At 40.3% G+C, this 18,746-nt stretch overlaps 1 protein-coding gene across 6 annotated transcripts in view; it reads right to left on the bottom strand.

The window, feature by feature from the left end:
* The window catches only part of FAM184A (family with sequence similarity 184 member A), a 282,305-nt gene that overhangs the window by 20,987 nt on the left and 242,572 nt on the right, over nt 1–18,746 (bottom strand). For 3 of the 6 annotated variants that reach the window (XM_056566444.1, XM_056566439.1, XM_056566438.1), the window contains 6 exons: nt 17,692–17,733; nt 12,020–12,232; nt 10,124–10,277; nt 4,629–4,756; nt 3,644–3,828; nt 1,611–1,757 (listed from right to left, as the gene is read on the bottom strand). In XM_056566444.1, the coding sequence (XP_056422419.1) occupies nt 1,611–1,757; nt 3,644–3,828; nt 4,629–4,756; nt 10,124–10,277; nt 12,020–12,232; nt 17,692–17,733 (869 nt within the window). The remainder of the gene's footprint in view (nt 1–1,610; nt 1,758–3,643; nt 3,829–4,628; nt 4,757–10,123; nt 10,278–12,019; nt 12,233–17,691; nt 17,734–18,746) is intronic. The other 3 variants (XM_056566442.1, XM_056566441.1, XM_056566443.1) reach the window with 3 other exon arrangements.

Genomic DNA, 18,746 nt, shown 5'->3' on the forward strand with positions numbered 1-18,746 from the left:
ATGCAGAATGTTGTGAGGAAAGTTTCTTAACAGAATTTGCCCAGTCTATTTGATGTTTAGTATTGACAATGAAAATGCTATCAGTTCCATTGTTAGTTATCCATGGAATCCCCATCATCTGCCACTTGGGTCAGGCTAATTCTTGTAGAGCCAGTCATAGATGCATCCACTGTTTTTTCAGAGGATATAACAAACAATACCTTAAAGGGGTACTCCTGTGGAAAACTTTTTTTTTTAAATCAACTGGTGCCAGAAAGTTAAACAGATTTGTAAATTACTTCTATAAAAAAATCTTAATCCTTCCAGTACTTTTTAGGGGCTATATACTACAGAGGAAATGCTTATCTTTTTAGATTTCTCATATGTCATGACCACAGTGCTCTCTGCTGACCTCTGCTGTCCATTTTAGGAACTGTCCAGAGCAGCATATGTTTGCTATGGGGATTTTCTCCTACTCTGGGCAGTTCCTAAAATGGACAGCAGAGAGCACTGTGGTCATGACATCAGAGAAATCTAAAAAGAAAAGCATTTCCTCTGTAGTATATAGCCCCTAAAAAGTACTGGAAGGATTAAGATTTTTTAATAGAAGTAATTTACAAATCTGTTTAACTTTCTGGCACCAGTTGATAAAAAAAAAAAAAAGGTTTTCCACGGGAGTACCCCTACAATGCTCCATATACACAGTTTGCACTATATTATCACGGCGGACTGATTACAAAACATTTATGGCAATGCAACTCTTTACTGATAACAATGCACATTTTTTTTAATGTTTCATCTCTGTCAGGCTAAAGTTTCCACTTGTTTTTTTTTCTGACAAAGCCAGAAATGTATTCAAAAGGAATAGGACATATAAAGGAAGGACTTACACTTCTCCTCCCTTATGGATCCACTTCTGATTTTGGCTCAAAAACTGCAGTGGCAGATATCCAAAAACTGCCAAAATAAAAAAAACAAGTGGAAACTTAGCCTCAGTCTGTCAGATGTCTAAAAGGCAGTGAACAGACCCCTAATGTCTGCTAGAAATGAACAAACTGCCTATCCCCACTAATGCTACAACAGACAGCAACTTTGGCTAATGGTTTGTTAACTTACTTCAGTTTTCTCTGCTCATCAGTTGTCACCAACATGGTGCTGTTCTGTTTTAACAGCATATATCAACATGACCAGGGTAATTTAATATAGACATTTTTGCACTTGTTTATGCAGACACAGATTAGTTACTTTACTGCAGCACAGCAAGAATGGTTAGTTATGGTTAAGCTATGTTCCTACACCAATTTTTAAGGCTCAAAAAACTGTTATTTTTCAGGATAAAAAAAAGTCTGAAAATTCAATGTGCTTTTTTTTTAGCTTTCTTTTCTGTAGCAAAAGCTGTCCTTGCAACTTTACTTTATGGCCGTAACAATTGCTGCATGTGCACAAAGCACCATTTTTCAATTAATTCAATTTTTTAAACAGTTTGAGGGAATTTTTTAACCCATTTTACATCCCAAAAACTTAGTGAGAACATAGCCTTACCATTAAAGTGATTGAAGTGTGAAGAAGTTATTTGTTAGAAAAAGATGATAGCTGCCCTTATGGCAATTTCTTGGTTTCCTTGAACTTACGAAACTTGCAATGCAGAATTTTTTTCCACGAGCATTGCCTGTGTTTTTGCAAATTCAGCCATTAAAACTTGCTTCTCTCTCAAGTGGGCTGCTGTTAAGTCACTGATGTCTTCCTCGTGTTTCTTTTTTGAGTCTTGCTCATGTATCCTTTTTTTAAAGAAATTCAATGTGTATGCTTAAACATCTTTGAAAAGCATTATCACTTAACTGCTATGCATATTTTATTAATGCCTCACATGAAATATAAACCAGCATGTCTGTTCCATGAGCTGTGCAAACTCACATTGACTAAAGTGGTTTATACAAAATACAACAATGTTGTGTACCTATGCCCAATCGTTTCTAAAAATGTATTTAAGTGCTAAAATATGTATTTATTACAGCGTAATGTAGAGCATGGGTATCCAAATTTTTTTTACCAGGGCCTCCACAGCCAGAACATGGTGATGCCTGGTCCCCGCCATTGGTCAAAGTCCATGTCAAGCTGCCTGAACCACAAGTCATTAGGATGGTCAAATGCCACTTTTTTCACCATATTTCTCTCCCTGCTTAAAATCCAGAAAGGAAGCGGCACTACACACGTCTAAAGTTGAATAAAAAGTGTAAGTTTTATTCCCCTATATACAATATACAGCTATGTTTCAGGTCTACAATGGAGCCTTTCTCAAGCTTGGCTCCATTGTAGAGCCAAAAAGAAGCTGTACCTTGCAGGTAGGTGAATAAAACTTACACTTTTTATTCTACTTTGTACGTGTGGAGTGCAGCTTCCTTCTTGGATTTTGTATGTTTTTTTCTTGACTGAAGGTCTGGTCCTGGAGCTGAGCACCATGCCTGTATTATAAATCCTCTTTGTTTGGACTGTGAGTCCTAGCACTATGCCCATCCAAAACTTTTATGCATGGTCTGTCCCTGGTCAGGTATATGAGAAGAACTGTCAATCAAGGCTGGTGGGCCAAAGAGAAGCTGCTAGGGACCACTCTGATGACTTACGGTGCAGGCAGTTTGAAAGTAATGATAGGTCACCTTTAATAGTTGGGACAATTTCACACATGGCGATACCAAATATGCATATTATTATTATAATTTTATTATTTAAGTCCCCATATTGCATATACTGTTCAATGCCATGCTATTACATAGCATTGAACAGGGAGATTGGTGCTCCACTGATATAGCCTGGAGAAGATAACAGTGATAAACAGTGCAAAAAAATGTTTGGAGGAAACAACTAAGGGAAAGGGAGGGATTATAAATGAAGAAAAAAGGAGTTGGACAACCCTTTTAAAGTGTACCTGTAGTTTCCAGTGACCTTTTAGGATAAGCTGCCCTGTGTGTATAAATGAGTAGCAGCATAATTTATTTAAGTTATTTAGCTTGTATATGGTATTTTTAGCAGATTTTCAGTCTTCCCAAAGCTGGCGGACAGAGATTAACATCTATGTTGTCTGCATACATTGCAAACACACAGAAAAGGAAATCCTGTAAATGCTCTATGCAAAGTTTGTTCAAATAACAGTGCCTATTTAAACCAGGTAGTTTACAGGTTTACCAGATTTATCATTCAGCCAGAGACACTGTGATAAATCTGTGGGGGAGATTTATCAAAACCTGTCCAGAGGAAAAGTTGATGAGTTGCCCATAGCAACCAATCAGATCGCTTCTTTTATTTTTCACAGGCCTTTTCAAAAATGAAAGAAGTGATCTGATTGGGCAACTGGGCAACGTTTACTTTGCACAGGTTTTGATAAATCTCCCCCTGTCTGTCTAAGTTTACACTGTGAAAAGAAGAAAGTTTTAGTAAATCTGGGCCACTGTACTGTTTACTGACCTATATGTTCCGATGGTCACAGACTACAAACAATCAATCTGCACCCTCTTCTACTTCGGAACATTATGAAGAAACAGGAGTAACAAATAGCTGCATATGAAATGCCAACCACTGGGGAATTCAGTGTCAATCTTGCTATGTTGGATCTTGAAAGGTAATACATTTACTTTACTTCTCACATAGGAAATCAGGAAATCTACTTTACCTAATCTGCTGATTGGCTTCACTGCGTATTCGAAGGATCTCTTTTCCTTTAAACTCCAGCTCTTTAGTCAGAGTGTTGATGCTCTCATGTAGTATCAGCAGCTCCTTATTTAGATTAGACACATGTTGCTCTTGATGCTTGAGCTGTTTCTCAAGTTCCGTTTTTCGTCCAAAATACTCAGATTCCTATAAATAAGACACTGTGCTCTAAAAAGCAATTCTTTCACTCTTTGTTGCAGTACGATTCTTATCATCAAGTCCTCTACATGCTACACTCAGACTATTTAAAGGGGTACTCAGCCCCTAGACATGTTATCCCCAATCCAAAATATAGGGGATAACATGTCTGATCGTGGGGGGTCCCAGCACTTCAGCGCTACAGTCACGGAAGCCTGGGGCTTCCGTGATCGTGATGTGCCGCCATGCCCCCTCCATTCATCTATATGGGAGGGGGTGTGATGGCTAGTACACAGCCATCATGCCTCCTCCCATAGACATAAATGGAGGGGGCGTGGCGGCTGTGTTCGCCAGTCATCTGGCATGGAGCAGAGTTTGCTTTGTGCACCGGATGACTCGGGTGCCGAGGCAGAGATCACGGTGGTCCGGCCTCTGGGGTTAGGGGATAACATGTCTAGCAGCGGAGTACGCCATTAAATATTTCATGGTATTAATTCTGGGTTTACACATTGTATTTTAGTCACTATTTAGGTCAGTATTGTAATCAGTAATGGGTCAAAACACAGAAAAAGCAGTAAATCTTTCCACTATAGTTTTAACTATGTGTCGGTTACATTCCTGGTTTTGGCTAAAAATACTGACAAGAAAGGTACATTCACGTGTAAATAATCCGCTGCAGGATACCTGCGGAATTCCAGCTGTGGGTGACCCGCTGCAAATTATTTACCTGTGAACATACCCTTATACTGACCAAAATACAGTATTTATTAGATGTAATCTGTCCTTTTTGAAGTAAAATTTTGTGATACCTGATGTCTGCTGAATTCTTTATGCCTCTCAAGTTCTGTGGCGGCAGCTTCCATTTCCTGCTGGTGATGATTCCTCAACTGGTCAATGGCCGCAGCATGCTGGTGATTGAGCTCAGAGCGCAAGGATGCTGTAAAGCAAGCAATAGATATACATAATGAGCTATCATGATAGATCACTAAGGAGAACAATATTATGCAATGACACAATGATTACACTTCCTTGGGGTGTATCAGTTACTGGACTTGTGAGTCTGTATAACAGTTTTGCATGGAGGTTAATGTAGCAAAATACATAGGTCAACATTAACTGTAAGGCAAAAAGATCTAGTCCTGATCAAACAAATGTTCCAAAATGTAAATTTTTTCCCTAAATAGTGTGCAAAACCCCATTGCCTTTTTATTTTTTAGCCTTCCTTCACACAAACTATTTTTGCACTGCATTTTTTAGCTGAAAAGACACCACACAAAACTGTCCATCCTTGATGTAGTTTTTGAGGCATTGGTTTTTCACCTTTTATTTTTGACTTTACCAGTCATGAGATTTTTTGATCATGTGAGTCATGGATTTCTATTGGAGAATGTTAGTGAAAAATGACAGAAAAGAATGCCCACAAACATTTACACATATAGGGGGAGACTTATGAAAACCTGTGCAGAGGAAAAGTTGCCCAGTTGCCCATAGCAACCAATCAGATCACTTTCATTTTTAAGAAGGCCTCGGCAAAATAGGCCATAGCAGTAGGTCGTTACCCCTGACCAGAGGAGCGGTGGTCGGAGCACAGTACACAGACATACAGCCTCCAGCCATACACTGTATATGGCTGAAGGCTGTATGTCTGTGGGGGAACTATGCTGCACCTAATGTGGGGGGACTACAATAATGTGGGGGAACATACTGCCAGATGCGATCAGATTGGCTGTTATGGGCCACTGGGCAATTTTTCCTCTGCACAGGTTTTGATAAATCTCCCCCTTTGTGTGTGTGTTTTCCATTCTATAGAGATCTGTGAAAAGAAAAACCCCACAAACTGATGCTGCAATTTAAAAAAAAAATGCCAGCGGACCAAAAATAAATAAATAAAAAATGCCCTTAAAAAGGCCAGGTCCACCTGGTTGCAGCGTTTATGTAACAAAACAAAAAAAAATCCATGCGTCTTCAGTGGTGTATTGCTTTTGGTGATTTTTTAAGGTGGAAAGGACCATACAGTGGGGCAAAAAAGTATTTAGTCAACCACCAATTGTGCAAGTTCTCCCACTTAAAAAAGATAAGAGAGGCCTCAACTATGAGAGACATAATGAAAAGAAAAATTCTAATTTGCAAATTATGGCGGTAAATAAGTATTTGGTCAATAACAAAAGTTCATCTCAATATTTTGTTATATACCCTTTGTTGCCAATGAGGTCAAACGTTTTCTCTAAGTCTTCACGTTTTCACACACTGTTGCTGGTATTTTGGCCCATTCCTCCATGCAGATCTCCTCTAGAGCAGTGATGTTTTGGGACTGTCGCTGTGCAACACGGACTTTCAACTCCCTCCAAAGGTTTTCTATGGGGTTGAGATCTGGAAACTGGCTAGGCCACTCCAGGATCTTGAAATGCTTCTTACGAAGCCTCTCCTTCGTTGCCCAGGTGGTGTGTTTTGGATCATTGTCATGCTGAAAGACCCAGCGACGTTTCTTCTTCAATGCCCTTGCTGATGGAAGGAGGTTTTCACTCAAAATCTCACGATACATGGCCCCATTTGTTCTTTCCATTACATAGATCAGTCGTCCTGGTCCCTTTGCTGAAAACAGCCCCAAACCATGAGGTTTCCATCCCCATGCTTCACAGTAGGTATGGTGTTCTTTGGATGCAACTCAGCATTGTTTCTCCTCCAAACACGATGAATTGAGTTTTTACCAAAAAGTTCTACTTTTGGTTCCATCTGACCATATGACATTCTTCCAATCCTCTTCTGGATCATCCAAATGTTCTCTAGTAAACTTCAGATGGGCTCGGACATGTACTGGCTTAAGCAGGGGGACACGTCTGGCACTGCATGATTTGAGTCCCTGGCGGCGTAGTGTGTTACTGATGGTAGCCTTTGTTACTTTGGACCCAGCTCTCTGCAGGTCATTCACTAGGTCCCCTTGTAGTTCTGGGATTTTTGCTCACCGTTCTTGTGATCATTTTGACACCACAGGGAGAGATCTTGCGTGGAGCCCCAGATCGAGGGAGATTATCAGTGGTCTTGTATGTCTTCCATTTTCTAATAATTTCTCCCACAGTTGATTTCTTCACACCAAGCTGCTTGCCTATTAGAGATTCAGTCTTTCCAGCCTGCTGCAGATCTACAATTATGTTTCTGGTGTCCTTCGACAGCTCTTTGTTCTTGGCCATTGTGGAGTTTGGAGTGTGACTGTTTGAGGTTGTGGACAGGTGTCCTTTATACTGATAATGAATTCAAACAGGTGCCATTAATACAGGTAACTAGTGGAGGACAGAGGAGACTCTTAAAGAAGAAGTTACAGGCCTGAGAGAGCCAGAAATCTTGCTTGTTTGTTGGACACCAAATACTTATTTTCCTTCATAATTTGCTAATAAATTCTGTAAAAATCGGACAATGTAATTTTATGGATTTTTTTTTCTCATTATGTCTCTCATAGTTGAGCTATACCTATGATGAAAATTACAGGCCTCTCTCATCTTCTTAAGTGGGAGAACTTGCATAATTGGTGGCTGACTAAATACTTCACACACATATAATCCGCATAATCAGAAAATCTGCATTAAATTTTGTTACTACCCAATTTCCCCAGATTATATATATGTGAACATATTCTAATAGAGCAGTGATGGCGAACCTATGGCACGCCGAGCCCCCTCTGTTGGCACGCGGCCATAGTTCGCCAGGCGGGGCAAACCGGGACATCCCTGTGTCCTGAAAGATCTTTTCGGGACCCAAAGATGTCCCGGTCACCTTTCTGCAGCCCCGCGTTAACTTTAAAAAATGCAGGGGCAACCGGGAGGTAGCGCACACAGGGGCGTCACTGACATCCTGTGCTTACGCCCATAGGAACGGAGGAGCGGATTATCGAGGAGGAGGATGCGCACTGGCCAGCATGGTAAGTCACCAGATACACTTCAGCTTCGGTGCTCTGACCACCGCTCCTTCGGTCCCGGGACCTACTGCTATGGTCTATAGGCCATAGCAGTAGGTCATTACTCCAGACCGGAGGAGCGGTGGTTGGAGCACAGTACACAGACATACAGCCTCAAGCCATACACTGTATATGGCTGAAGGCTGTATGTCTGTGGGGGGACTACAACCTAATGTAGGGGGACATACTGCCAACCTAAAGGGGGGGAACATACTGCCAACCTAATGTGGGGGAACTGCAACCTAATGTGGGGGAACTATACTGCCTACCTAATGTAGGGGAACTGCAACCTAATGTGGGGGAACTGCAACCTAATGTGAGGGAACATACTGCCAACCTAATGTGGGGGAACTATACTGCCTACCTAATGTGGGGGAACTGCAACCTAATGTGGGGAAACATACTGCCTACCTAAGTTGTTTTTTCTAAACTTAAACCTCAGTATTCTGATTTAATTGCTGTGCTGACACTTTAAGGGAAAAAAGTTGGCGTGCATTACGGTTTGGGCACTCGCCATCACTGTAATAGAGGAATAGCCATTCACTGTTTTCAGCTGCACAGGTTACATATATGATGCTGAAAATTGCGACAGTAGAACAGCGACAGTAGAACAGGGTGCAACTATTTTACTTTTTAAATTGTGTCCCCTTCCATTATAGTAATTATAACATGAAGGATGTATATGGGGCAGGGCTTGAAACTGTGGCTTGGGCTACTTGGTTATTTTTTTAAAAATTTTTTTTGGTTTTCACTTTATTTATTAAGTTATTAATAGTCATAAAAAACCTTTGGGGGATATTTAAATGGGCACTGTCAGATATAAAAACGTTTGACATGTTGTAAAGCATGCAAAAACAATAGGTTTTGCAATTGCTTTCATTAGAAAATTTTCAGTATTTCATACTGAAAAAGCCAGTCAAAGAACTGCCCCCTCTGCCTCCTGGAATGCATTCACTGCTTCTGTGAACACTGCTTCGTCCTGGACTCCGGGACATTTTGGAGGGGGGAGGGGCTGTACACACTGCAGAGACTCATGTGAAGAGAAGGGGAGGAGGCGGGGCAGGAAGCCTGCTGCCGGCTCTCACACAGCAGACATCAATGAGAGAGGCAGAAACATGCATTGCAGACGAAAAAGTAAGTGTCCAAGCATGTGTGTGTGTGTGTGTCTGTGTGTGTGGATATGTATGTGTGTATATCAGTGTGTCTATCTAATGTGTATGTGTAAGAATATATGAAGCCAGTGTGTGTGTGTGTGTGTGTGTGTGTGTGATAAAGGGGGACTACAATCATATCCTCATGCTGTTTCAAAACTAAAACTCCCAGCATGCCTGCACAGCCAAATGATGTGTGGGCATGCTGGGAGCTGTAGTTTTGCAACAGCTGGAGGCACCCTGGTTGGGAAGCACTGGACTGAGGAGAGGGAGGGGGAGGAGGGGGAGTGGTTATCACAGTGAGGGACCCGCCCCCCTGCTTCTGGTAGATAAAATTAAGGTATTTCAGAAATAAAGCTAATTCTGAGAGAAATGTAGGTCACAGACACATACAAAGTACATGTACATGATCAGGATGAGATACTGCGCAACATATAAGTTTTAACATTTATTTTTTTTGAGTGATCTGACGGGTATGCTTACATTTTTTTTTTATTGCTGTAACTGGGGCAGAGATATTACCCTCAAGTACAGGCAGAATACAGTACAGCCCACTAAGGCTAGGTTCACATGAATACCGCTATTCATCCGTCATTGCTGCTAAACGGACCATACTAACAAACGGATGCAAACTGATACAAAAGGATGCCATTAAGTGGGATCCTATTGCATCAGTTTTTAATCCATTTATTTTCCGTCTTTATTATTGTCTGGCTACTTCCAGGTTCCTCACATCTCTTCTGAGCATGCTCAGAAGTAATAATGGATCAAAAACGGATTGGAAAAAACAGGTGCCAATGGAGACTTAAAAGGCTTATCTGTTTTCAATCTGTTACCCATAGACTTCAATGTTAAATTTACAATATCCGTTTCTATTTTGTCGTTTTTGACGGTAGAAAAAATGCTGCATACAACGTATTTTCCCCATAAAAAATAAACAAAAATGAACAGGAAGCAAACGGTGATAAAGGATTGTAAAAAAAAAATCCAATTGACATCAATGGGATTCTTTTACAGCCGTTTGCAATCCGTTTGAAAAACTATCAATCGGGTTGATAACGGGCATTTATTGACTGGTGCAGACGGCAATGTGAACGAGCCCTTACCTTGATCACTTCCGCACACATAAGACAAAGTGGAATCATAAAGAAAATTATCTATGGTTTGTCACATTAAATAAACAGGACAAACTATACATACTCACCTAGCATGGCCTTGCCCTCATCTTCCAATTCAAATCGAAGGGTTTGAAGCTCCTGTTCCATCTCCAGCCGCAGCATGTCCATGACCTGTTTGTGAGCATCTTTTAAAGACTGGAGTTCCTCTGAGTATTTTTGATGTAAACGATCTTCCAGATCCTGTGAAGCAGAATAAAGATATACAGCAGGAGAAAATTACCCATACGCATTGTGAGCTGAAAGATAAATTGCACATAAAGAGACAAGACAAGAAAATTGGACAAATTGTCTTAAAGAGCAGAACAGAGTGCTTTAGCTATGAAAGCAATCTTCTACAAAAACCATGCATTCTGTCAGTGAACTGCATTTCTTTTTTTATAAAACTGGAAATATTTCATAGAAATGAATTTCCTTTTATAACACCATTTTACCAGAAAGCAAATGACATATCCACAGAAAATGGAAAAGTACTGTCATTGCTAACATGTCTATGCCACAGTGACATTCCATGCCCGGTCAGTTACTGATAAATCCAACTCTAAGGTTGGAATTTTAAGTTCAATAATTCTAGTTTTCACCAACACTGAATTATATAATTATTAGCTGAAACTTGTGTTCCATAATAATATGGGATTATGGTAATTTCTAGACTAAAGGTGGGCTCCCTGTTGAAATAATACCATACATAAAATCTCCACAGGGTGTGCAATGGAAGTTCCATTAAAGAAGCACTCTGGGAACCATAGGCTATTATTAGAGAATAGAGTAGAGTTTCTTGTATATGCTTTGTGTTTACCTGTTTAGCTAATGTGGCAGGCATAGGTTTGGATGGATGCAATTCACTAAAATGATTTCCTAATGCTACCTACATTTCCCATGAATACTCTGGCTGTGAAGAAAGAGTGTGGAGTTTAATCATTGCAACTGCATTTATTTTTACATGATTTTAGTGTATTTTGGCTGTGGCAATTTTCCAAAATTGCATGATTTGCAAAATTGTGGTAAGACAGCACAATTTTTGCCAGGATTTTGAGACAATCAATACAAATAACAAAAAATGCAGCATGAAATGTTATGTGTAAACACAACTTCAGGGGAGGTGTATAACCATTATGGGGAAGATTTATCAAAACCTGTGCAGAGGCAAAGTTGCCCAGTTGCCTATAGCAACCAATCAGCTTACTTCTTACATTCTTAACAAGGCCTCTGAAAAATGAAAGAAGCGATCTGATTGGTTGCTATGGGCAACTGGGCAATTTTCCTTTCCACAGGTTTTGATAAATCTCCCCCTATATTTCCCGATCCTATAGAGACAGCTACAGCAGCTGGGGGGGAGAGGGGTGGTGAGGGTGTCATCTTGTAGTTCACAGGAAGTCAGCTGACCCAGGAATGACCCCTTTCTCTGACACATTAAGAACTCTGATTTTCAGCGGGGCAGACTGTTGATCACATGACCCAATTACTGTAATAACATATAGATACAGCTGTGCTGCAATAAAAGAGATGGTTCTGTTGGACTAGTGATGATAAGTGGGTATGTATGGCCAAAAAAGAAAAACTGAAGTGCTTCTAAAAGGGTCCAGGAAAAATAGCAACAGGTAAGGCTTCTTTCGCACTGCTGTTTGCACAAGGCAGTGCGACAGACATCAGGGAACATGGGGAGAATAGCGATAGAAAAAATATATCACGCAACATATCACGCTACTCCCAACAAAAAACAACGGCGCCCGACGGACCCCATGATTGTAAGTGGGATCTGTCAGGACCCATTGTTGCCAGTTGTGCCCCGTCTGGATGTTAAAGGCACAAAAAAAAAAGTGCCTAATGGACCTTTTCCAACTGGGGACAAAGGTAGTTTAAGGAGCCTAATACATAATTACATAAATACATTTAAAGGATGGAATAATGTAAGTGGCACTTGCTTTTTGTTCTTGATCCTTCGCATCCTCCATACTTTGGAATGCTATCATGTGGGCTTCCTGTAGTGACTTCTGTCTCTGCTGATGCTCCTCCTCCAACTCCTGAAGCTCTCGGGTTAGACGCTGTCGCTCTTGACCGAACTGTGACTGCAGCTGCTGCAAAGCATTCTGGGACTGGCACAGCTGCATCTCAAGGTTCTGTTTGAGCAAGGAGATCTAATGCACAGCAAAAAGATATTCAGACAAGAACATCAAAATGGCAGAAAAATATGCAGTGATTGCAGCTGTACATTTACATGTAAATGAGCATTAGTTTCAGAGCTCATCTTCTGTCAGTCACCAGTGGATTAAGAATATTAAAATTAAAAAAATAATACTTGCCGTACTGCTATTTTTATAGCAGAGAGAGCTATATAAGTCATGGCTATTCAAATCAGCATCTTACTGCTGAACCAGCTGTTCATTTGTTAAGTGTTAAGCTTTGCTTAGTAATGTTATTTATATATGGTTGAAAAAAACACAATTAACAAACTAAATAGATACTCACTTTCTACTTTAGGTTACTCATGTGGTAAAACATGTAAAGTAGTTCTAGGAACCCTTAGCAAAGCCCCAAGCCATTCCTCAAACAAAGGGGCCTTTTTAGAGTACAGCTTCTCTTTAGCTCTTGTTGGGTGCCATACCATTTTGGCTTTCACAACTGGCTTCATTTGGAAAAAAAAAACTTGTAAAGAACTTCACTTTAGTGATTCCTAGTGATTGGCCACATTAACAACAAATACAAATTTTCTACTTTGATTTTACTTATACCCTTCCAGATCATTATTCCTTTGTAACACAGTAAATAGGCCCCTTAAAAAGGGAAAGGGAAACATAAGGAAATGTTAGGGATCAGCTTATTCGCTCCCTTGTGCTAAGATCTGATGCTCCACTTATTTGTGATGTGCAAAGGGGTCTAAGACAACCATACATAAAAAAGGGGATAAGATGCCTAGGACCGAAGTATCCCTTAAAGGGGTACTCCTCCCCTAGACATCTTTTCCCCTATCCAAAGGATAGGGGATAAGATGTCAGATGGCCGCGGTCCCGCTGCTGGGGAGCCTTGGCATCACCGCTACTGCACCCCGCTATCATTACAGCACAGAGTGAGTTCGCTCTGCACGTAATGACGCGCAATACAGGGGCCGGAGCATCGTTACGTCACGGCTCTGCCCCTCGTGACATCCGCCCCTTTCAATACAAGTGTATGGGAGGGGGCGCGGCGGTCATCACGCCCCCTTCCATAGACTTGCATTAAGGGGACGGGCCGTGAAGTCACGAGGGGCGGAGCCATGACGTCACGCAGCTCCGTCCTCTGTATCGCCCGTCATTACGCACAGAGCGAACTCTCTCTGTGCTGTAATGATAGCGCAGTGCCGCAGCGGGGATCCCGGGGATCCCCAGCAGCAGCACCGTGGCGATCTGACATCTTATCCCCTATCCTTTGGATAGGGGATAAGATGTCTAGGGGCAGAGTACCCCTTTAAGACTGCAGTCTACTTCTGGACTTTGCTTGTAATTACAGCTCATACCTGTGTCTCCAGAATTCTGTAAACTTTGCATTATACGTTTCTCTGACCTCCTGCCTATTTATTGACCATTCTTTTGCCTGCCGTTCTGTGCCTTGTAGTCCATTTGGTTTGACGTTGGTTTGTATTTGACCTCACTCTTACCTAGCGTATTGGTACTTCGAACTACCCATGTTTGATCTGGCCTGTCTGACATTGCTTTGTTAGTCTTTTTGCATATTTCCTGTAACCATATTGTGTTCCCTGGTTTGTGCTTTAGTTTACCCTATGTGTCCTGACCAGGCCCCCTGACCAGTACTGTGTCTGTTTTAACTTGTCACCCCTGCACTTAGTTCAGCGGAGGGACTGTCTCCAAGTTGTGGAATCAAAGTTTCTGTCTAAGTGCTCTCTGATGACACGTGTCTCAGCAACCGCCCAGTTTAGAAGCAAATTCCCATAACAAACCTCTTTTCTGCTTGTCTCGTGAACTGCACAGAGTAGATGTCAGCAGAGAGCACTGTTGCCAGACAAAAAACAACAACTCAACTTTAACAGCTGATAATTATTGAAAGGATTAAGATTTTTTAATAGAAGTAATTTACAAATCTGTTTAACTTTCTGGAGCCAGTTGATATAAAAAACATTTTTTTTTCCCTGGAATACCCCTTTAAGGTGATTACGCAAAAATGCAGGAATAGTGGATCTGGGAGAAAGCAGGATTGCATTATTCCCTGCCCAACGTGACAAAACAACTAAAATTATACACCTGAAATGTTTTAGGCTTATACAGCAATGGAGTCAGGTATGTTTGTGACAGGATTTTAACTTTTGCTGGATCAAGTGGGAGATGCTGGATTAAAGCAATTTGTTGTAATGACACAGAAACAATCCATGCAGTCTTCAAGAGTAAAGATTGACAGATGAGCTGGATTAACCCAAAAAAATGGTCATAAAATATACCTACTCCTGCAAAATTATGAAAAATGATTATTTATTTTATCAATTATACTGATTTGTTAAAGGAGAACAAACGTAGAAATTGTATTAAAAAATGTATAAAAAAAAGTGTCTGATATAATTCATACATCTGTATTTTTATGTGTCTGGAAGCTCCTGGTAATAGCGATATGTGAGATAAAAAAGGAAATATAGTACAGACCCTTTTTCTGTACTTTTCTTACAGTTAGTAATACTAGTAGGGCATCTTTGTATTCTTAGATACATAGCATAGCTTCTCTGTATTCTAAAATAGTTGATAACATGGAACAACAAATGGTGTTGAACTGCACAAGGTTTAGATAAGGTTGAAAAGATAGAGGAGTAATATACAGTTTTAATATAACGTTCATTTGGCCACAGTTATCTCTCCTGACCTCCCTCTTACACTCACATTCTCAGTTCAGCAAAGTGTGCCTGTGTTCTAAATGGGGAGAGGGGTGTAAGCCATCGCCAAACACATCTGGTAGGGGAGAGTTAGGAAGCCCCATACACTTTAGTTCATTGACTGGTCCAATTGAAATTAGTGGATTTAGCCAACGTTAATCAAATGTGTATGCCAACTTTATCCCCGTAAGGACCACAGGTTTTTTCCACTTTTGCACTTTCATTTTTCCTCCTAACCTTTTAAAAATCATAACCCTTTCAATTTTGCACCTAAAAATCCATATGATGGCTTATTTTTTGTGCCACCAATTCTACTTTGCAGTGACATCAGTCATTTTACCCAACAATCTACATCGAAACGGAAAAAAAAAATCATTGTGCGACTAAATTGAAGAAAAAAACGCCATTTTGTAAATTTTGGGGGCTTCCATTTCTACACAGTACATTTTTCAGTAAAAATGACACCTAATCTTTATTCTGTAGGTCCATACGATTAAAATGAGACCCTACTTATATAGGTTTGATTTTGTCGGACTTCTGGAAAAAATCATAACTACATGCAGGAAAATTTATACATTTAAAATTGTCATCTTCTGACCCCTATAACTTTTTTTTATTTTTCTGTGTATGGGGCGGTATGAGGGCTCATTTTTTGCGCCATGATCTGAAGTTTATGTACCATTTTTGTATTGATTGGACTTTTTGATCGTATTTTATAAATTTTTTCAGGATATAAAAAGTGACCAAAAATACACTATTTTGGACTTTGGAATTCTTTTCAGCATACGCCATTGACCCTGCGGTTTAATTAATGATATTTTTTATAGTTTGGACATTTACACACGCGGCGATACGACATATGTTTATATTTAATTCTAATGCGGTGTCCTAGCTGATCGGGACACCGCATTTTCACTGCAGTGGTCCCGATCAGCCCCACTGAGCAGCCGGGAAGGTTTTACTTTCGTTTTAGACGTGGCGTTCAACTTCAACGCCACATCTAAAGGGTTAATAGCGTGCGGCACCGCGATCTCTGCCGCGCACTATTAGCCCCGGGTCCCGGCTTCAGTTACATGCCGGAACCGACCCGATATGACAAGCGGTCACCGTATGACCGCATGTTATATGGCACGAGCCATCCAAGGACGTAAATATATGTCTGTGGTCGATAAGCGGTTAAAGGGAATCTGTCTCATGCTGCCCAAACCCCATGCAGCATGGAACAGGTGCAGTGAGTGGGGTCATACAACACTATGATGTACTTTGAAACCCTCAGGTGTTTCAAAGAAATCCTCAATTAAAAAAGCCACCAAGAGTACAAGAGTAGTCCCATGGCTGGTCTCTGCCCTGCTGACCAGCAGTACATGGAGCAGCTGTGGGACATCTCCCGTCACTACTTAGCATTTTGTTAAACTATGATTTCTTTGAAAATCCTTGAGCGTTTCAGAGAACATGATAGTGTTTTGTGACCCTGCTCACTGCACCTGTTTCATGCTGCCTGCGATTTAAGCAGCATGAAACAGGTCATGGTTTCTTTTAATGCACCTTGAATGTTAACATCATCACCCCACCCAATAATTCAGCAAGCCTGCTCCATATTCTAGCAATAATCTACAGACATAGAAACTTTTTTTCCCCTCTAAAACAGAATTTAATGAGACAAATCTGTCTGGTAGGAAATATATTGCAATAAGAATTGCAAAGAGAATTGACTGGTACAAATGAGCACTTGAGAGATGGCTATTTATCAATGCCAGTCCTCCACTGACTGCCAACTGCAGAATAAATCTGTCACAAAAATGAAACCCCACAAAAAGCAAGTATTTTCCCTAGACAGCATATTTTGTTTTCTATCAGCTAAAATGGAAGTCTGAACACAAGGGGACTGAGCGGAACAAACATGGCAGGTTATCAAAAATGTTCCACTTAATAGAATTTAATTGGTTGTCCTGCTGGTCTGAACATCTTTCTTGAGTGATACAATTATAAAATCTCTCCTGTCAATTTAGTTGGCTTTGTTGGCTTTTATTGGATTAGACACCATAAGAAAACATACAGTAATTGCTCTGTACAATGTTTTGGTGGATAAGGTCAGAATGACCTTAGGGTTCTACGCGTATTTGTTTTCTCCTTACATCAAAATTACTTCTGTTTTCTCGCTATACCAGTAGCTCTTGTTCTTCGCTGCATGGTTTCATCCCCACAATATTACATTAAGCATTTAATATATATTGTATTTACAAAGCAAAACATGCATATACTGCAGCAAAAACAGCTATATATCATGCTTGAAAGATATTAGCCTGGGCTCTGAAGGCAACATACTGATCCTACAGAATTCTCACTTATGTCATAAAAACTATGCAAGATTTATGTGTACCGTCCATCGATTATGTTGTAGCAGAATCTAAATCATGCCTTCTAGCAAGCCCTGAACACAGCCAGCCACCCAGCCTTCTGTAACATCACAAAGCAAATGCTGAACTTACAACTGCCAAAGCATTATAAGGGGACTGTAACATCCAACGTCTGCTGCTGCTGTACAATCAATATACTCCTCTGCTGCTAATCCACTTTCACTGAGATTGATTTCCAATAGTTCAATGGATACAGATTAAGGACAGTGTTGTGCATTTGGACAGTAAACCTTTAGCAAACTACTGAATGGCAGCAAGCAATCTGCAGAAAAGGTGCAGTGCACACCAGCATGCCTCCATGTCAACAGCATATAGGAAGCTGACTTACATTACTGATGGATTTATGTAAAGCTTCACCCAGAGAGTGCCGCTATGAAAAGAAGATCACAAACATCAAGGAAAACGTTGAGGAAAGCACTAAAAAAAAGAAAGGGGGACACATAGAGGCAACAAAGAGAACAGTACTTATGCACAGATAACACTCATGACATATGTCAAGTACATAAAAGATGTGCAATTGGTGATTATTACAATGCAGTGATGTCATTAAAATCAACTACACCCCCACAAAGTCATCTGTCATAAAAGGCGTTACATATACCTTTTATGGTCCATTACGTCTACTGATCACATATGTAACAGGGTATGCGCTCACAGATTTGTTGTAGAAATATTTGCAACTATTTTTATTAGAATAGGGCTGATTTGTTGCATACATTTATCCAACTAAAAGTCAATCCTATTCATCTGCATTTCAGTACACCCCATTAAGATGAATGGAACAGTTGTAGAAATTTGGGTATATGCACACATGACATATTTTTTTTACAAAAAGTTTGTTCTATTACATGTAATATTTCTTTATTTAAATCACTGTTATAAAGATTGTGTGAATGTTATGCTATTTGTTGTCAACACACTAACATCCAAACACTATCCTAGGTTTGTTGCAATAGCTAACTGCATTTTATCATTATCGGGTAAATACCAGCTCAAGCTTTAAAATACTGCATGTGAATCTGGTTACTTATCCATAAATCTGGGATATCACTATAGAGCCCAATGTATGAATCCTGTCCATATGCACTTGTATCAGATTTAACACAGACTATGTTAAAAATGTCAAGCACCACACACTTCATTTTCATTCCAAATTCCCATAATACCTCAAAGATAATTGTTTTGGTTAACCTTACACAACCTCTGCATCCCGTTTGTTTTCCCTGACAATGAGCTGAATGCGGGAAATCCCTCTCCTGGGAGCCTTGGCTATCTGATGTTACTGCCGGGTGAATTTGCCGTTAAGCATTCATTTTGCTGCAGGGAAAGTGGAGCCGTTCACAGAGCCCATTGAAATCAATAAACCATCCAGATGGAAAATTC

The sequence above is a fragment of the Hyla sarda genome, chromosome 3, assembly GCF_029499605.1.
Source record: "Hyla sarda isolate aHylSar1 chromosome 3, aHylSar1.hap1, whole genome shotgun sequence".
Classification (NCBI taxonomy): Eukaryota; Metazoa; Chordata; class Amphibia; order Anura; family Hylidae; genus Hyla; species Hyla sarda.